The sequence below is a fragment of the Phyllobates terribilis genome, unplaced genomic scaffold, assembly GCF_046119375.1.
Source record: "Phyllobates terribilis strain yellow unplaced genomic scaffold, ASM4611937v1 Scaffold_9__5_contigs__length_417890890, whole genome shotgun sequence".
NCBI lineage: Eukaryota > Metazoa > Chordata > Amphibia > Anura > Dendrobatidae > Phyllobates > Phyllobates terribilis.
The window spans coordinates 109659052-109680577 of NW_027362769.1; the positions used below are offsets into that span (position 1 = coordinate 109659052).

Below are 21526 nucleotides of genomic sequence, written 5' to 3' on the forward strand. Positions count from 1 at the left end.
CCGTGTAAATCTCTGAAACACGTGATTCAGACGGAACCTCCGGCAGAAGATTCCTTATAATGAGGCAGATGGAGGCACTGTGGACGCGTCTGACCTGTGATCCGTCGGTGTCCGTCTATTTAGGCGTGCATAGAAGTGCCGTCGGCCACAGTTTTGTGCACTTCTGAAAAGGACAACGCTGAACAGAGGCCAGACGGAGTCCAGGGTAACTCTGCTGCCTCATTATTTTGAATGGATCCCTTGGGGGTTTCATCTGAATCACGTCACTTGGAGTTTTAGATGGAAACCCTGATATGTGATCAGTGTAGAGTGCCGGATAAATGTGATGTAAAATGTTCCCAACAAAAGCTTCAACTCAGTCCACAAAAAAAAAGCCAGTCTCCACTCAGGTCCATCATCTGTCAATGGAAATATAGGGGGCTTTCATATTACCGCTAGCAAAAGGCTGTGGAAAAGCACTATGGCTCCCCCTCCCCCCCCCCCCCCCCAAAAAAAAAGAAATTCAGCAAATTCTGCACTCCTAAATCCAAATGGTCCTTTCCCTTCTGAGCTCTGTGTGCCTAAACCGCAGTTAGCATCCGCATGTTTGGCATTTCTGTAGTGATGAGAGCCCGTCTATTTTACAGATGTGTGTCTCCAGAAGCATGAGCTGAGCAATAACGTACTGGTCACTACAATGGCAGTTTGCAATTATCAATCAGCAACATCCACTGCTGCTTGTTTCTGGAAAACACCCATGGAGTTAAAATAGTCACTACATCTGTAGATACCCAAAGGGGTATAATTTCCAAAATGGGGTCACTTGAGGGGGGATTCTGCTATTCTAGCACTTGGGGGCTCTGTATATGGAGTCTAGAAAAATCTGGGCTCCAGGAGGCAAATAGCGCTCTGTCCCTCCCGAGTCTCGCCGTATGGCTAAGCAGTACTGTACAGCCACATATGGGGTATTTCTACGTTCAGCAGAGATTGTGGGAAACATTTTGGTACCATTTTGTACCCATTTCCCAATGTGAAAATGTAAAATCTGGGGCTAAAACAAAATTTTGGTGGTAAAAATTAAATTATTTTTTTCTTCTCTGTCCAATGGTATAAAATTCTGTGACCCACCTGTTGTCAATATGATCACTGCACCCCTAGATGGATTCATTGAAAGGTGTAGTTTATAAAATGGGGTCTCTTATGGGGGATGGGTCTGCTGTTCTGGCACCTCAGGGGCTATGCTAATGTGACATGGCACCCTCCAATCAGTCCAGCAAAATCTGAACTCCAATATGACGCTTTTTCCCTTCTGAGCTTTGCACTGTGCCTCAAAAGTAGTTTTCGACCACATATGGGATATCTGCGTACACAGGAAAAATTGCTCAACAAATTTTGGGGTCCATTTTCTCCTGCTAGCCTTGTGAAAATGAAAAAAATTGGGGCTAAAGCAACATTTTTGTGGGGAAAAATATGTATTTTTTTCATTTTTACAGATCCACTTTGTAAAATTATGTGAAGCATCTGTGAGTTCAAGGTGCTCACCACACATTAAATAAATTCCTTGAGGGGTCTAGTTTCCAAAATGGGGTCACTTGTGAGGGTTTTCTACTGTTTAGGCACATCAGGGGCTCTCCAAACACGATATAAAACGCGCAGACCATTCCATCATCCAAGCTTGACATGTGTCTTTGACGTTTAAAGGGGTTTTCCGACCAACAAAAGTTCATTTTAATCAATAGATCTTGGACTAATAATAACTTTCACAATTGGATGTGTTTAAAGGGGTCATCCGGTCAAAAGTGATAAGTCTGCAGTCACTCTGTGTGGCTGCAGACTTGTGAATCCCCCCAGCGCAGGGTATTCGCCGGTATGAGACTCTGGGCCGGAGGGTATGTATGCATTATACATACCCCTGGCCAGTGGGCACGGCCTCACTCTCCATACACTTGTATTGAGCGAGGCCGCGCCTTCTAGTCGGACACGCTCCCTGGCCGTCTGCGTTGCTAGACAGGGAGTGGCCTCACTCAATACAAGTTTATGGAGCGAGGCGGCGCTGAATGGCTGGGGGTATGTATAATGTTTACATAGCCTCCAGTCCCGGGTCTCATACCGGCGAATCCCCGCAGCACATAGGTCTGCAGTCACACAGAGTAACTGCAGACTTATCACTTTTGACTCCTTATTCCTGTGCTGAGATTTTATAAATGGGCCCCCGCTGTGTTAATGGCTGTGTCTGACCGTACAGGGACATGGTCTGATCATACCACATCTCCTGAGCAGAGGAGGGAGCAAAAGAGTATACGGACATTACAGCACGGGATCACAGCTGATTCTTTTTGTGAGATAAAGCATTTCCCTGCCTGTTTTTAAACAATGTTTTACTTCAAAGAAAGAATCAGCTGTGATCCCCTGCTGTAATGTCTGTATACTCTTTTGCTTCCTCCCTTGCTCAGGAGCTGTGGTATGATCAGACCATGTCCCTGTACGGTCAGACACAGCCATTACACAGTACACAGCAGGGGCACATTTATAAGATTATCTCAGCACAGGAACATTTTATTTAAACACATCTAATTATGGAAGTTATTATTCCAAGATCTATTGATTAAAATTAAAGCGGTATTCCCATCTCCAAGATCCTATCCCAATATGTAGTAGGTGTAATAATAATAATATTAGCAAATACCTACAATTAGAAATGTAGTATAGTATTTTTGATTCGCTATGTCTCTTTACTCATTTGCAGGACCTTAGGTATTCATGGTTACGTCCACTGATAGTGACAGCTAGCTGCTAGTGGTCGTAACCATGGATACCTAAAGTTCTGCATTGCCTGAACATGAGGTAAGTGGCATAGCGAATCTAAAATACTATACTACATTTCTAATTCTAGGTATTTAATAATAATATTATTATTACACCTACTACATATTGGGATACGATTTTGGAGATGGGAATACCCCTTTAACTTTTGTTCATGGGACAACCCCTTTAAGGTATGTCCACAAGTGTGCTTGTTGTCTCCTTAACTGCCACAGAAATGAATGGAGAGAGCTGTTCTTGTATGCTGCTACCTTTCAATTCATTCCCTGTGTAGAAGCAATGGCTGCCTAACCTGACAGGAGTAGAGGTCAGGGAATCACTATTTTGGTGTTTGATCCAGTGTGTGTCTGAGAGGGAGACTCACATCTGACTTTTTACGGCACATGCTGTGGCTATACATTAAATGTCTTAGCATTATACAGGTGCATATCACAAAATTAGAATATCAAGAAAAAGTAAATTTATTTCAGTTCTTCAATACAAAAAGTGAAACTCGTATATTATATAGAGTCATTACAAACAGAGTGATCTATTTCAACTGTTTATTTCTGTTAATGTTGATGATTATGGCTTACAGCCAGTGAAAACACAAACGTCATTATCTCAGTACATTAGAATACTTTATAACAGCTTGAAAAATTATTTTAAAATTTGAATTGTTGGCCTACTGAAATGTATGTTCAGTCAGGCTGTGTGCCCACGAAGCATTTTCCAAGCGTTTATTCTGCGGAATTTCTGCAGCGTAAACGCTTGGGAAACGCTTTGTAATCCACCCCCCATGGTCCCCAATGACAAGCCGCAATGTCAATGCCCATGCTGCGCTCAAAAATCCGCAGCATGTCCATTAATTTTGCGGACACGCAGCGTAATCGCCACCATTGACTTGCATTGGACCTCGTGATATCCGCATCACTACATGTGGATAAGCGGATATCACACGGTTCAATGTGCGGATGGTACCCAGGCCTGGAGGAGAGGAGACTGGGTACCATAGAAACTGTAAAAAAAAAAGAATTTAAAATATAAAAAAAAGATTATACTCGCCTTCCGATGTCCTCTCGGTGTTTTGTTCGCTCCGTCCGGTCTCTTGCATTGCTCGCGCTGTTGTGAAGGACCTGCCATGACGTCATTGAGTCATGTGACCTGTCACATGACTGAATGACATCACCGCAGGTCCTTCACACCACGGCGAGCAATGCAAGAGACCGGACGGAGCGGACAAAACACCGAGAGGACATCGGAAGGCGAGTATAATCTTTTTTTTATATTTTAAATTCTTTTTTTTTTTTTTTTCACCATTCTTATTTATTTATTTATTTATTTATTTTAACTATTACTTTGTCACACTACTCTAAATCCATGCCTGTTGCATGGATTTACATAGTGTGAACAAGTTGTCAAGCACTTTTCCAAGTGATGCTAAAATCGCTTGGAAAAGCGCTTGATAACCCGCATGCAGAAATGCATGCAAAAACGCTTGACAAACGCTTCTACCTGGCGGGAAAAACGCATGTAAAATCCGCATGTGTTTTTCCTGCCAGGGAGAAGCGGAAAAAATATGCAGCATTTCTGCATCTTGGGCACAAAGCCTAAATGCACTCAATACTTGGTCAGGGCTCCTTTTGCATCAATTACTGCATCAATGTGGCGTGGCATGGAGGCGATCAGCCTGTGGCACTGCTGAGGTGTTATGGAAGCCCAGGTTGCTTTGATAGTAGCCTTCAGCTCATCTGCATTGTTGGGTCTGGTGTCTCTCATCTTCCTCTTGACAATACTCTCTAATCTTTCTACTCTCTTTAATCTCTCTCTACTCTCTAATTAGAGAATCTAATAGATTCTCTATGGGGTTAAGGTCAGGCGAGTTTGCTGGCCAATCAAGCACAGTGATACTGTTGTTTGTAAACCAGGTATTGGTACTTTTGGCAGTGTGGACAGGTGCCAAGTCCTGCTGGAGAATGACATTTCCATCTCCAAAAAGTTTGTCGGCAGAGGGAAGCATGAAGTGCTCTAAAATTTCCTGGTAGACGGCTGCGCTGACTTTGGTGTTGATAAAACACAGTGGACCTCCACCAGCAGATGACATGGCTCCCCAAACCATCACTGATTGTGGAAACTTCACACTAGACCTCAAGCAGCTTGGATTGTGGCCTCTCCACTCTTCCTCCAGACTCTGGGACCTTGATTTCTAAATGAAATGCAAAACTTACTTTGCATTTACTTAGTGTCAATAACTGCCTTATGGACATCTGTCAAGTTGGCAGTCTTCCACATGATTGTGGAGCCTACTGAAACAGACTAAGGGACTTTTTAAATGCTTTGCAGGTGTTTTCTAGTAATTATTCTAGTTTACTGAGATAATGACTTTTGTGTTTTCATTGGCTGTAAGCCATAATCATCAACATTAACAGAAATAAACACTTGAAATAGATCACTCTGTTTGTAATTACTCTATATGAGTTTCACTTTTTGTATTGAACTGAAATAAATTAACTTTTTGATATTCTAATTTTGTGAGATGCTCCTGTATGTGCTGCTGAGAACATAGGAATTGGAGGTTACTAGTGATGAGCTAGCGTGCACGCCACTCGAGTGACATTTGGGTGCTCGGGTACGCAGCGACTCGAGGCCTCGCATGTTTTGCGGCCGTTAGCCAATAAACATGCGGGGATTGCTTGACATACACAATAATGCTGTAGCCATTTTGGCTACGGCATTACAGAGTATGGAGGCAGTGCCCGAGGACTCCACCATGGTGCTCGAGCACCCACTATATTCGATGCGTACCTGAGCACCCCGATGTCACTCAAATGGCGAGCATGCTCACTTATCACTAGAGTTTACATGTGAGGGATGGCAGGCTACTAGCCTGTACCAAATTGTACTACCAGAGGTGAAGGAAGCTTTTGTATGAGATGCATTCTGGCTGATATTGGAGAGAGTAGCCATTTGTTTCTCACATACCAGAGTGCAGTCTCGCTAGCTTAGGCTTTCTCTGTTGAGCACACATTATGGCCAGCACTGTAATACACACTAAAGATATTGCAGCTGTCCCTTTCTCTTTTTTTACTTTTTGTTACTTTTCTCTTTTTAAAAAGTAGTTCTGCAGGAGCAGAGATGTGTTTTTGTTAATAATGTACACCCTAAAATCATTTAGAAGACTCTCTAAAGGGGTTGTCCACTACTAGGACAACCCCTTCTTGAACTAAATGTTTGACCCCAATAAAATATAAAAATCTGTACTCTCCGCCAGTGCTGGCGCCATTCCAGCAGTGACAGCACTTGCAGTCCCAAGGCTGTGACGCGGTGGAATGGTACGTTGTGCCTGACACCCAATCCGCTGGTGTCACTGTCTCCGCCTTCGGACAAATCGAACATGGAAGTCCAGGCTGCAGTTGATCGTGGTGGACTTCATGTTCAATTGTACAGGAGGCGGGGACAGTGACGCCAGCGCTGATTGGGCGCCGGGCACAACGTGCCATTCCACCGCGTCACAGCCCCGGGACCGCGAGTGCGGACACCGCTGGAACGGCGTCAGCACTGGAGGTGAGTATAGGCTTTTTTTATTTTACTGGGACCAAAGTTTAGTTCAAGATGGGGTTGTTCTAGTAGTGAACATCCCCTTTAAGGCTTGGCGACTCGCATTAAAACACTTGGCCATTAATTATCAAATATGTTGTAAGATGTTGGCAATTTTTATTAGCCTGGGTACATGTGGCTCCCTATTTGACAAACCCTTTGCATGTTCCCTGGTAGTTTCACAAAGGGGTAGTCCACTGTTTAGGTTACCAGATTGACTTTGGTTGTTTAAAAATGATTAGTCTTTATGGTTGAAATAATCCAGAAAGCCCCTTTTAAAAATGTCCCTAACATTTACAACTAGAAACTGTTATATAATAAGCCAGAAGGGGGAAAAAAATCCCGTTCCCAGCTATTGCTCAGCTGGCATCAGAACTTCGGCTTTACCCATATGTGTATACAGCTACTACGCATATATGTATGTCATGGTGGGTACCTAAATCGGACAAGCCTGTGTTACTCCTTTCCATCGGAGTCCTCTTTCTTGCCAAGCACAGACAGACGGAAGGGTGTGGCAGATAACTGCAGGATCAGAATACACATTTGTCTACACTGTTACCATGGAGACAACTGCAAAGGAGCTGTGTACACAAAACTAGATGATATTTTTAGTAAAATATTTTTCTGCAAAGTGTTTTTCTAAGTTGCGATAGAGTAGAAAAATGAACTATTTTTCTTGACAACTGGGTGATAGTCACATTAAAAAAAAATAGTTTTACTGTTGAAAACCATCAAGCTGCGAACACCAATACACAATGGATCTTTCAGCATTGTTTATGCCAATGACAAAATAACTGTAACCTGTTTAGTTAAAGCCAGTAAACTAGTACAGGGATGTCAAACTCAAACACACAGCGGGCCAAAATTAAAAACTTGAATATCACTGGCCAACCAGTATACAGTATAATGGGTCCCACATAGTCCTCCATGCACAATGGTGGGCCCCACATAGTCCTCCATACAGAATGCCCACATGCTGAATACATTGGGCAACTTAAAAGAAAAAGTACCGGACAACCCCTTTTAAGATGTTGCGGGCCAACATGTATGAACTAGTAAGAAGTTGTTCATCATGTAGCTATAAATGTTTGTTAGATGCGGGTCTCGCCTGTGGGATTCCCTTCTGTCTCAAGAATGGGGCCCAGTCTATCGTCACTGAATACAGAGCAGGCTGTCTCCATTCATTTCTATCGGAGGTTAGAAAATAGCCGAGCAAGCGTGCATTCCTATATAATAGATGTATGCCTGAGATAGGAATACACAAAAAATTTGGATTTTACGCAGTTGTAGATATTGAAACCCAATAAGGTCTCCCCTCTGCAAGCTGCCTTAAAACTGAATTTTTACATTCACTTGATTGGCATCCTTTGTATTGTTGCAGTTAAGATCTATGATACCAACGTTATGAGAATTTGAAGATTTGCAGCAACCCCTAAAATCAATTCAGATTTTTTTTTTCTTTCCCCTCTAATGTTTGTAGTATTTTGTGCTGTCATTTGTTGCAGATTTTTGTTGTCCTTGTTCTTAGTTGTTGGCTGTAGATGGAGACTGCACTTAGGGCTGAATTACTGTTTATTACTCTGTGGTACAGATCTGTAATCGGTCACCCATTTCTTGCTATGATCATGTACTTGACCTCTGTATGAATCTGATTTATGCAGAGGGGGGGTCACATGGTGGTTTGCCTTTTTTTTTTTTTTAATAACTATTTCCCCTTCTCCCCACAAATTCTGTAAGAATCCACATAAATATATTCAAGCATGCTTCACCTCATGCCTCACTAGAGGTATGCTCCCCTACAAGTAATGCTTCACTAGTATGGAGAATACGTACTGAAGATTACATGGAGACTTTTTCTTGGTGCATTTCGGGAGACTTATCAGTCGCATTTGCTTACACTACAAAAAGTCTCCTTACTGGAAATTAATTAGCTGGTGTGCTGCAAAGAGGGAGTTCTTTAGTATTCCAGAAAGCTCCTATTTGTATTAAGTGCTTTTATTACTGTATTCAGTACGTAAAAACTTTCATGTTTTCTCTCATTTCTTATTTATCCTGTTTCTTTCTCCATAGGTATACGAATTAAGGAAGAGGAACCTGATCCCGAGGAGTGGCAACTTACTGGTGATTCGACAGTCAATACCAATGATTTAACCCACCTGAGGGTCCAGGTTGTTGATGATGAACTGGACCAACCAAATCAAGAAGGAAAGCGACTTAGAAGAGTGGCTTGTACTTGTCCCAACTGTAAAGATGGAGCCGGAAGGTTTGTACCAGAATCTCTCACCAACAGGTTTTATTTCACAGTAAATGAAGTTGCACTTAATTTATCATGCAGAGAGAATATGTGAAAATTATAGTACACCCCTTAGCAGAATGTATGATGTCCTTAATTTCTTTTCACTTTTTCAGGGGTACCAACCTGGGAAAGAAAAAGCAACACATCTGTCATATCCCAGGGTGTGGTAAAGTGTATGGTAAAACTTCACATCTGAGAGCTCATTTGCGTTGGCATTCTGGAGAACGTCCGTTTGTCTGTACTTGGATGTTCTGTGGTAAAAGGTTTACACGAAGTGATGAACTACAGCGACACAGAAGGACACATACTGGTAAGATCTTGCTGACACTGTTATAGGGGTAATGTCCCCCAATTCTGTACATAAATATGTCCCCATCCCTGGTATACATGGGCCCCCCGCATCCCTGGTATTCATGGGAGGGGTATACATGTAAACATATAATAAAATAAGGGAGTTGAGAGCAGTGAATATTCATTCTCTTTAATAGCGGGCACACAGCAGCTGCAGGGCCATTACGTGTGCCCACTACTAAAGGGAATTGAATATTCATTACTCTCCACTCCCATATTCCTGGCCACCTCTCGGCACTAGCTTCAGTGCATAGAGGTGGGTGGGACTACGGGTGTGGAGAGCAGTGAATATTCATTTATTTCAACAGCGGGCACACATGATGGCTGCAGCCGCCATCTCATGCCTCCTGTGACCCGCTGCTGCCGCCCTGCCAGACTATAAGGTACACTTGGACTATAAGACACACCCTTTATTTCTTTATTAAGCCTCACTTATTTTAAGGGTGGAGAGGGAGATAATTTATATGAATAAGCATACTTATATCAGGAGAAATAGGGGAGGGGGGAGAGTTTCACTTTCTATTTATTTTTTGGGGACGACCACAAGGGACCACTAAAATACATTGGAATTTGTGTTCCCCTTTCTGTAGCAATTATTTTTATGTATTGGCCTCCCCACCCCACTCTGTCTGTGGCTGTGCTGGTTGCTTTTTCTCTTTCTGCTTTTTATTTTATTTTTTTATTAATGTTAGACCTTGTGTCTCCCTTATGGTTGTAATGGGGTAACTGGGGCTGGCATAGGGAAACTGTCTGCTGTACAGTGCTGATCTGGAGCTTGCGATCACTAGGATTGCTGAATGGAGCACGGTTGGCTTTTCCTAAACTGTATACGCGGTGCTTGTTCATACAGCAATTAGGAAGGCTGAGATGGTAAGAAACTACGCGGTGCTTGTTCATACAGCAATTAGGAAGGCTGAGATGGTAAACCATCTGTCTTCTGTATAGGGATGTCCAGCTATCTTACAGCAGGTTCCTCGCTCCTGCAGCTGCACGATCTCTGTGAAGCTGCTTGACTATGATCTAATAGTGTCATTGCAGAGTCATGTATAGTAGCCGGACGTGTTAAGATTTGTGCTGCTCGTAAGCAGTCAATGAGAATTTTGTTCAAAATGTAGATTAGTCATGTATAATCTATCCCAGTCGGTGACAATGCTCAGAAGCAATGCTTTCAGGCCGCTGAATTGAGGTTAGCTGCTCAGAACTGTAAGTACGTGGAAATTAAAACCACACTATAGCCACTCTTGCATTCTGGGGACTTCAGCATCAGCGCCCCATTTTATTGTGTGACCATTATATTTGAAATTTCACTCTTTCCATCAACAGGTGAAAAGAAGTTTGTCTGCCCAGAGTGCTCCAAACGATTTATGAGAAGTGATCACCTTGCCAAACACATTAAAACGCATCAAAACAAGAAAGGCATTCACGCCAGCAGCGCTGTATTGGCATCCATAGAAGCTAAGCCTGAGGATACATTGATAACTGCCGAAGGTACCACCCTTATCCTTGCAAACATTCAACAGGGGTCTGTATCCGGCATAGGGACTATAAATACAGGCATCGGCGGTCAAGATCTCCTCTCCAATTCAGAGATTCCCCTACAGCTTGTCACAGTTTCTGGAAATGAGACAATTGAGTAAATATCACACGACACCTGTTAATTGTGGTTATTTTTATACAGTAGTGAGGGGGAAAAAAAAAAAAACCTTGTTCTTGAGTTCTTAGATATCTTTTTATTGATGTGCAAACTTTTTTGGATTGACAGTAACTTGGTTATACATGACACTGAAATGCCTTACTTTGTATGCTATTCCATAAGTATGAAGAATTGGTAAAATTGCATGGCTTTTGTAGGTACTTTTGGAATCTAGAATTGATGAAATTTTACCATGACACGAGTATAAAGAATATTGACTTAGATGAATATGGTAGTCTAACCAGATGCATCAATCCTGTGTGGTTTAATGTAAAAAAGAAAAAAAAATCAAAAACAAGAAAAAATTAAGAACATGTTGGTATTTATCTATTGTAAGATAACAAAGTTGATGGGTAACAGAAATTATGTTATGGTATGAAATTTTGTAATTTTCTCAATGACTGGAATTTTTATTATGCATAACTGACAAATCACGTTTCCCAGCACACACAACCTGGCTTGGATTTCTCCACGGCTCACCAACTTACCAAATTAACAACCGATTTGTTTTAACTAGGAGAACCTATGTACACAGTTTTAAAAAAAAATGAATAAATAAAAATAAAGTTTCTCTTGTAAAAAATGTACAACAAGGTTTTTAACCTGACAGCCGCCACTGTCTGGATTGTCTAAAAGAAAGAAAAAAAAAAGCCATGCGCAAGCGTTAATTTGCCAAACCAAATCTTGTTAAAGTTGTTGAAGTCATGGAGGCAATATAACCAATGTAGAAAGACTGCAGGCTGACGCAATTTTTTTATTTTTTTTTGAATGGTTATTTTTTTTTGATTAAGCACCCATGTTATCGAAAATACCGGTGGACCAAAAAATAGCGAACTGTCATTCAGCAGCACATCTATCAATTCTGAGTACTCGGACATCAAAACGTTGTAAATGAAGTAGTCTAGCATATGCAAACCTGATTGGAGTCCTTTTCCATAGTGACAATATGAGGCATACAAATACTAGTCATGGTTTAAAGGGGAAATATATGGGTGGGTTTTCTTTTTTTTTTTTTTTGTTTTTTTTAATTATATATATATATATATATATATATTTTTTTTTTACTTAGTTGGTGAATCAGCATTTAAACAACCTATTTGCTTCTACCCATTAAAATTGTATGTATCTAATACATGTACCTGATAAATATGTATATGTTTTTTTTTTTTGTTTGTTTTTTTTGCTGTATTTTTGTTTTATTTTTTAATAACTGTTTATATTTTCAACTATAGAACATGTACAAATACAAAGTTACATTGCAGGTATGTATGGTCTATACCATTTTTTTCTAAAGACGTAGTGTAATGAAAAGACAAAAAAAAAGAAAAGAATAAAAAACTGCAGCACCTACAACAGTTCACCTATTTCCCGGCTTCATTTTGGGTCTATTTCTTATTGTTCTGACCACCTCAGATTTAAAAGGAAAAAAAAAAGAAAAAAAAAAAAAAAAAAAAGCTACCTTTAAAAAATAAAAATAAAAGTGTATGTTTAAAAGTGTATTATATCAGTGTGGTAGTTTAATAAAACACTATTTTCTTTCTTTTGACTTTGCTGTTTTCATACTCATTGAATATATTTGTCCGTTCCAAATATATAATCTAGCATTATAGTCTATTCTCACGTTGGCTTCAGCACAGTTGGCGGAGTTAAACTGCCTTTAAATCACTGAATGTATGTATAATAAGAACAAATAATAGATCACACATTTAGATTTGCTTTACATTTTATGGTAAGGTTTTTTTTCCCCTTTTTATATTCTCCAATCCCCCCCCCCCCAACTGAAATATGCTCAAACTTTCCAATCCCTCTGGCCCTAAAACAATTCTTGTAAAGTAGACGGTTCAGAAATACTAAATTCACTTTTTAGTTAAAAAGGATTTACAGTACGGCTTGTATTATTTGTCATAAAAGACAAATGAGTATGGATGGGTCATAAGGAGACTCCATTGATCTGACTGGGCGGCTGGACTGACTTTTTATTGATGATCTCCTCTATATGCCAGAATACATGTTAGCAAACCCCATAAGTGTTCACATCTCAAACTAGGGGTAATCATTAGGTAAACTGCTAAGCAACTCGATTTTTAGTTAATTGTTACGTAAAATGTTATCATGTTAAAGGGAACCTGATAAAAGATTCATAGTTCCCCAACCAAAGGTAACATGATTCAGACACTGGCTTTGGTATTTTTTATCCCATGTTTTAGTCTGAAATGGTGCTTAAGAGACTGCATACTTTGAAAAGCTGGCTGGGAACCAATGGTCTCTGACTTGTCTAAGAGACCGATTCTGGCTGATCCACCTTGCTTTCCTAGACTTTATGGGTCCCTATGTATGTGTTCGTGTAAAACCTGTCACTCATCAGTAGCTGGGCAGCCAGAAACCACAAGGGACTGGCTTCTGGCTAGTCAACTAAAGCATGGTCGCCCCAATTCGTCAAGACCAGCTTTGTTCATGCCAGTCAGGATGAAGGGACAGGCATCTGATTCATTCAAAGAATGGAGTAACATTTGTGGGATAAGGTATACCACAACTCGTCTTGATTTATGCGAGAAGGCATCGCCATGCCCCAGTACTGCACCAACTTTGCCCATTTTGGAGGACCTGCTTGAAACTGTCCTTAAAGGGAACCTGTCACCCTGAAAGTGTCATCCAACCTGCAGGCATCATGTTATAGAGTAGGGAGGGGAAGATGAGCAGATTGATATATAATTCTGTGAGAAAAGATTCAGTATAACCTGTGTTTTCATCATTTAAACCTCTGTTCTTTTTTAGATTTTGGGTCAAGTGGGCGGTCTGATCAGTGACTGACAGCTTTCTTTTGTATAAGTGTGCAGAGATGGCTGTTAGTCATGGATGAAGCTGCCAACTGGTCCGAAATCCCAGAAAGATCAGAGGTTTAAATGATGAAAACACAGGTTATACTGAATCTTTTCTCACAAAATTCTATATCAATCCCACCCCCCACCCCTTCACTCTGTAACATGGTGCCTAAAGATTGGACGGCATTTTCTTGGTGATGGGATCTCTTTAAAACACCCAAAAAAAGGCAATTTTTTTTAAAATGCCTTATACCAGATTGACATAAACATCTTGAAAAACCAACCAGAGACAATAGACCCGATTCATCAAAGTATGCTTTCTCTTAAACGATATGGCGTAAGACTGGCGTGTCGGCAATTCTCAGACAAGTCATGCGACAAAAAAACATCTGTGCAACTTGTCTGTGATTATTTTAAAGCTGTGATCTTGCTGTAAATAAACCAAGAAATGGCCAAACTGCAGGTAAGTCGCATTTATATGCGACTTGCAATGAAGCCTACGGTAAGTGAGTCGCATGCGTCTTATGATCAACAGCAGAATATCCAACACATTTGGAAGTCTATGTGACTTGGTGCAATAGGTCGCAATGCTATAGGAAGTCATTATATGCAATGCGGAACTGTAATTTCAACAACACTTGTCACCCTGTAGCCATAGCCTTAAACATAAATTGCTCCAATACCGCAGCCAGTGTCTGAGTCAGGCTGTGTTTGGATCAGGCAGCATGAATCCCCAGTCAGGTTCCCTTTAAAGAACTGTGATTGCGACCTTATGTTTGGCCCAATCGTCATAATGAATTGAGTTCTGCCTGGCTGTCTTTATTGTGACCATGTACATATAATCTAAAAAAATATACATTCAAACTCATGCAAAATGATACAAGATTTTTTTTTTGTTAAAATAAGGAAGAAAACCAAAAGCCTCTTCGGTATTTCGAGATGGTGGCCTGTGATCTGTTGTAGCTGTTTGTGGCCTGCTTCTGAAACTAAACATTCCCCTAGTGTTCTTTCCGCTCCAGCTTAATTTTACTATTTCTTTACATTAATGTTTTAAATTCTACTGCAATCCCCAGATGAAGTCCACCCTTATACAGTGTTTTTTGTTTTGTTTTTTTCATTAATTTGATTTTCACCTTTTTAACATTGAACTGTGAACTGTCATATTTTTCTTTTTTGTCAGCACTTTTTTGCAATCAGATACTCTCACCCAATTAAGCTGTAACGACCTTTCATGAAGTTGTAAATGATGTTAAATTGTGTCTTGTACACTCAGAATCTGGCGACTTTTTTTTTTTTTTTTTTCCCCTCAACTTTTTTTTTGTTTTCTTCCTTTTTTTATTTCCATGTTTCTTTCTAGTTTTGAAATTATACTCCCATGACTTTTTTTTTTTGTCTTCTGCCATTAAATAGTTTAAGATTTATGTCTTTGTTTAAAACATAATGCATTTTTATACTTGCTCCTATGTGTTTCGTTATGGTATATTTCTGTAATATGCATGTAGGTGGAATTTTGCTGCATAGGTAGATTTAAAGAAAAAAAAATAAAGTACAAATCTGTAAATCTGTAAACGTTTTACTTTATATCAGCCTTTGAGTTTTTATTAAATTTATGGTGTCTTTTCTGATTTTCAGCATTACATGTTTTGGGGGGTTGAGAAGTTACTTAATGCATTGAATATAGACCCTCCACAACCCAGAGAAAAATCATCAAATGTTCCTGTTTGTCTTTTCCACTCTGTTCACTCCTGTATAAAGTGAAAAATCGTGTATTCAAGTGCATCGTTCACTTGTATTGCAAATACAAGGGGTGTATAAGGTTATTGGGTATATGCCCAAAAAAATTCTGTTAACTTTTCGCCTGATTTATTTATTTTAAAATAGTATTTTCTAGGAGATGCTGTTTTCTCCTTTTGGCTGCAGTCTTATGGAGACTTCTCCACCAGTCATTGCTCTCAGCAAAAGGTATAGCAAATTCCCTCATCTCCAAGAAGAAGCAAGCTGGCTTTCTAGTGTCATGTGTTTGGCATGTAGAAAGTTACCCCTTAGAACAGATCTGGGCAACGTGCGGCCCGCGGGCCACATCTGGCCCTCTGGCTGTTCCAGTCCGGCCCGCAGACCGAGACAGCCGAAGGGCTGATAACAGTGGCCCGCACGCCGTCACTGCCCGCCTGCACACAGTCACCGCTGTCTCAATCCGTGGTCTCAATCCGCGGTGAATGCATTGGTGGAGGAGGGGCCGCCACTTCCCTCTTCCACCAATCAGCGTTAGAAACAGCTGACACAATGGCATCAGCCTGCACACTGTGGAGAGTCAGTGCATCAGAGACAGGAGCGCAGGGAAACGGGGAGTGAAGTAAGTATATGCTGGACACAGGGGGGGCTTTAATGCTGGACACAGGGACGGCTTTGCTTTGATGCTGGACACAGGGGGGCTTTAATGCTGGACACAAGAGATGCTTTAATGCTGGACACAGGGGGGGCTCTCATGCTGGACACAGGGGGGCTCTCATGCTGTACATAGTGGTGCTCTCATGCTGGACATAGTGGGGGGCTCTCATGCTGGACACAGGGAGGGCTGTCATGCTGGACACAGAGGGGTCTCATGCTGGACACGGGGGGCTCTCATGCTGGACACGGGGGGATCTCATGCTGGACACAGGGGGGCTCTCATGCTGGACACAGGGGGGGCTCTCATGCTGGACACGGGGGGCTCTCATGCTGGACACGGGGGGCGGCTCTCATGCTGGACACGGGGGGCGGCTCTCATGCTGGACACGGGGGGCGGCTCTCATGCTGGACACGGGGGGCGGCTCTCATGCTGGACACGGGGGGCGGCTCTCATGCTGGACACGGGGGGCGGCTCTCATGCTGGACACGGGGGGCGGCTCTCATGCTGGACATGGGGGGCGGCTCTCATGCTGGACACGGGGGGCGGCTCTCATGCTGGACACGGGGGGCGGCTCTCATGCTGGACACGGGGGGCGGCTCTCATGCTGGACACGGGGGGCGGCTCTCATGCTGGACACGGGGGGCGGCTCTCATGCTGGACACGGGGGGGGGCTCTCATGCTGGACACGAGGGGGGGCTCTCATGCTGGACACTTGGAAGGGCTGTCATGCTGGACACTTGGAAGGGCTGTCATGCTGGACATGAGGAGGCTCTCGAGCTCTCATACTGGACATGGGGGGGTGGGTGGTGCACATGCTGGACTTGGGAGGGCTGTGTGGGGCTCATGCTGGACATGGGGGGCTGTGTATGGCTCATGCTGGACACGGGAGGGCTGTGTGTGGCTCATGCTGGACATAGGGGGCTGTGTGGTGCTCATGCTGGACACGGGAGGACTCTGTGGGGCACATACTGGACATGGGAGGGCTGTGTGGGGCTCATGCTGGACATGGGAGGCTGTGTGGGGCTGATGCTAGACATGGGGGGCTGTGTATGGCTCATGCTGGACACCGGAGGGCTGTGTGGGGCTCATGGTGGACACGGGAGAGCTGTGTGGTGCTCATGCTGGACACGGGAGGACTGTGTGTGGCTCATACTGGACATGGGGGGGGCTGTGTGGTGCTCATGCTGGACACGGGAGGACTGTGTGTGGCTCATGCTGGACATGGGGGGGGCTGTGTGGGGCTCATGCTGGACATGGGAGGCTGTGTGGGGCTGATGCTAGACATGGGGGGCTGTGTATGGCTCATGCTGGACACCGGAGGGCTGTGTGGGGCTCATGCTGGACATGGGGGGGGGGGGGCTGTGTGGGGCTCATGCTGGACATGGGGGGGGCTGTGTGGGGCTCATGCTGGACTTGGGGGCTGTGTGGGGCTCATGCTGGACATGGGGGGCTTTGTGGGGCTCATGCTGGACATGGGGAGGCTGTGTGGGGCTCATGCTGGACATGGGGGGCTTTGTGGGGCTCATGCTGGACATGGGGAGGCTGTGTGGGGCTCATGCTCATGTTAATATTAATATTGAGCAGAATTAATTTCAGCCTATTGGTTCGGCCCTCCCCAACAGTCACGGTCTCTCATGTGGCCCCTCGGGAAAATTAATTGCCCACCCCTGCCTTAGAACATCCTCAAAGGCCCCAAACCTGCCCAGTATCTTGTGGCCCATTATTCTGTTCACATAGTCTTGTGGTCTCCTTGTTTAAATATTTCAGTAGACCACTGCGGTTGGCAGATCTAAACGCAGCATTACTGTGCGAGCACCGTGAAATAGATGAAGGTCTTTGGCTAAGTAACACATGCTAATGGTTATAGGGATGCACGCTGGTTAACTTAAGTAGGTACCACTAGAGACCCAGCTTTCTTGGAGGAGAGTTAATCTGCATGGAAAAAGTAATTGGTAGTAATAGTAACCAGATTTGAAAGCATACCAGAAGATTAAAAAGTAAATGGTGAGAGGGGAGTGAATCACCGACAGATACCGTACAGTGGTTTATCTTCACTTAAGACAAATGGATCTGTCATGTGGAAGTTCAACAAGATGGTTGGAACACACAGTGGCTGACGTTCATCAAATGTCAGCATGAAGACTGCCTTTTCAAACAGAAAACACACAAGTGATGTAGGTTCCCTAAGTCCCAAGTATTTTCTAAAGGCTATATGGAAGTAACGTAACTTCTCTGCTCTTTGCCGTTTCCAAACATAGACCTCTAATGGTCAGAGCTGGACTAAGTTAGGCTATTGTGGCTCGGATTGGAATGAGCTGGGAAGAACCAATTAACTTGGCCTTTCGTAGTTATAAAAAAATAAAAAACTTAGTGCTCTTAACATATAACTACAATACTTGACAACAGAAAGACATTGGAAAGCCTCCAAGAAAGGTAAGAAGAAAAATTGTAATAACATGAAATATCTCCAAATGACCCTCTTGTATATCCTTCTTGAGCAAGGTAGTTGCCATGAAACTACAACTGACAATCTCAATTGGTGTTTTTTTTTTTTTTTTTTTTTTTTTTTTTAGTCTGCTTGTGTTTTTGACTAAAAATCAATTATTTAATTTTTACACCACTTGCCTGCTAAAGACTGAGGACCTGATTAATCAAGGCTGGAATTATTCATGTCGGCTTTGATGAGGGGGCCTGCTGGAGTCAGATTCTCCCGATTCATGATGGGTTCCATGCTTCTTCATGAATCAGTAGCATCTGCCAAGTGGCATACGCCATTCCAGAAATGTTACTCCAGTCAGGGACTGGAGTGAGTTTTCTGGCATAAGGAACGCCACAGTTTGCCATGACTTAAACGAGCTATGGCGTCCCGCTCTGCCCATTCAGGCAGAGCTTGGAGAAACTAGCTTGAAAATGCCAAAAGTTGAAAAATTTTGGTACAACTAGGAGTTGCTCCAAAATTTGGCAACTTTTCAAATCTTTTACCCCAGAATTCCGGCAGTGAAAGAGCAGAAAGAGAATCAGTGAGCTTGTTCTGAAGGGAGAATTTATAATTTTTATGTCCAATTAATGACCACAAAGTTCTGCTTCTCTTTCATGTGGTCATAAAACAACTGCAAGGAGAGCAGAAGAGGGAAGATAAGAGTCATAAAATCTCCCCGCAGAATGAGCTCACTGACAGATTCTCGGTTAAATCATAATGAAAAATTTTTAATGAAAACAAATCGCAAGTGATTTTAAAGGGTAACCATTGTTTGTTTTATTTTTTTTTTATAAATCAATAGTATAGATGAAAATAAGCAACTTTGTAATATATCTTATCAGAAATCTGTTTTTCCTTCACCAGAACTGATAATTTATTCCAAGAATTCTAAATTCACAGGTAAAATATATATTCAGTGAAAACAGTTTATTCAGAGAGGAGATGACAGTTGCTGCTGCTGCTGCTGCTGCTGCTAAGATTCTATGTAGAGGGGAGGAACTAGAGGCAGAGCTCCTCCCTCCAGGCCTCTCCTCTTGTCACTAACTCCTCCCTCTTCACCTCCTCCCCTCTACATAGAATCTTATAAGCAACAACTGTCATCTATTCCAGTAATATAACATTCTGTCTTCACTGAATGTAGATTTTACCTGTGAATTGTGGATGTTTATAATAATCAGTTTCTCTGATAAGATATATTACAAAGTTGCTTATTTTTACGTGTACCATACAAGAAAAAAAGTAAAACTGCTGTTAATCTTCAAGTCAAAAATAAAAATATTGCTCCTGAAATTGTCGCATGTCCTTAAAGAAAACTTTCAATATTTGTGATTAACATATGCATGTTTTTGAGATGTTTAACAAGATGGTCCATAGCATTTGCCTTCTGACATCTTGATGCATACTTTTGGGGATTGAGTAGGACTTTTTTTTTTTTTTCTGCTTTTCTCCCTTATGCTTTTAGGTGAAAGGGTTAATGTATGCACTGTCTTCAGTCAGACATCTCAAAATACCCTAATATACGAGTGGTCTATAGTGACAGGTCTTCTTTAAACATATCACCAGCTTTGTTAAAAAGCCTCTTCTGATCTGCTCACCTTTTGATAATGTTAGAGAGTAAAGGAAGAGGTTGTACAGTTTTCTATGAAGCCTGAAAGGGTTGTCCTGCAACAACCTGTTCTGTACTTTTATGGATTGTCAATCAGGTTATAAAAGTAAGAACAGAGGAGATCTGACCTCTGGAACCCCAACTGCTGCCCAGATTGACAGGTTATAAAGGTAAAAAAAAGTCATGAGACCACCTCCCTTTAAATTAAATGTTCTAAATAGGTCAGAAATTTTGTAGTACTAATTTGATAACCTGACTTTTAGGCTATGTGCCCACGTAGCAGATTTGATGCAGAGCGTTTTTGCCTCTCTGGCAGAAGAAAACGCATGCAGATTTACATGTGTTTTTTCAGCGTTTTTAACATGTGTTTTTTCAAGCACTTTTCCAAGCGATTTTGAGCATCACTTGGAAAGTGCTTGACAAGTTGGTCACACAATATAAATCCATGCAACCGGCATGGATTTATATTGTGTGACCAACTTAGATGCTTTAAATGCTGCATCTATAGTAAAAAAATAAAAATAAAAAAAACCTGTATACTCGCCTCTCCGGCGGCCCCCGTCTGCTCCCGGCTTCATCCTCTTTCCTCGGCATCCCGCGGTGTACTGGCAGGACCTGCGGTGACTTCATTTAGTCAACTGATGGTCACGCGACCATCACCTGACTGCTGAAGTCAGCGGTCGTGTGACCATCAGCTGACTACATGACGTCACAGCAGGTCCTGACAGTACACCGCGGGACGCAGAGGAGAGAGGATGCCGCCGGGAGCAGACTGGGGGCTGCCGGAGAGGTGAGTATACAGGTTTTTTTTTTTATTTTTAACTTTATTTCTTTTTTTCACTGTGTGGTAGCAGGGATGAAGAAGAGTTGTAGTCTCCTCTTCATCCCGGGTATCACACGCACCACGATTACGCTGAAAATTCACGACCATTGAATTTAATTGAAATGCAGCAAATCCACATATACCTGCGGGTTTGCTTTGTTTCAATGTTACTCAATGGCCGTTTATTTGCAGAGTAATCGCGGTAGAAATGGTCATGCTGTGTTTTGCAACGCAATGCAAATTCGGCGCGCTAATTAGCGCATCATGTGCACAGCACATCCGAATTCACATTGCTTTGCATGGCAGACGGTTTTACAAGCGTTTTCGCGGCCGTAAAAACGCTACGTGGGCACATGGCCTAAGTGTACAGTAGATCTCTTGCTCCTTTTATTGGAAGCTGCAGTAAGCCACAAATGTATAAACTAACCCCTTCAATCCATAAAAATGAAGAAAATCATTTATGTAGATAGCGATAGAGATATCTCTGAGAATAACGAAGTAGAATATGTTAAACTTTGTGTTACCGGTAGACAATTCCTTTTTCTTTTTTTTTTAAGTTCTATCAAAAAAATGTAAGAATGTAAAAACATCTTACATGTACTTGTATTTACAAGCGTGTCCAAATCTTCAGTTCCAGCTTGTTCTCAACAGTCAAAACCTAACTTAAAAACAAAATGAGGAAATACCGT

The 21526-nt window shown here is 42.2% G+C and overlaps 1 protein-coding gene across 2 annotated transcripts in view; it reads left to right on the plus strand.

Moving 5' to 3' along the window:
- SP3 (Sp3 transcription factor) overlaps nucleotides 1-12264 on the plus strand; it is a 62172-nt gene extending 49908 nt beyond the window's left edge. For both annotated transcript variants that reach the window (XM_073646924.1, XM_073646925.1), the window contains exons 4-6: nucleotides 8449-8641; nucleotides 8788-8984; nucleotides 10349-12264. In XM_073646924.1, the coding sequence (XP_073503025.1) occupies nucleotides 8449-8641; nucleotides 8788-8984; nucleotides 10349-10662 (704 nt within the window). In that variant the 3' untranslated portion in view covers nucleotides 10663-12264. The remainder of the gene's footprint in view (nucleotides 1-8448; nucleotides 8642-8787; nucleotides 8985-10348) is intronic.
- The last annotated feature ends 9262 nt before the right edge of the window (nucleotides 12265-21526 follow it).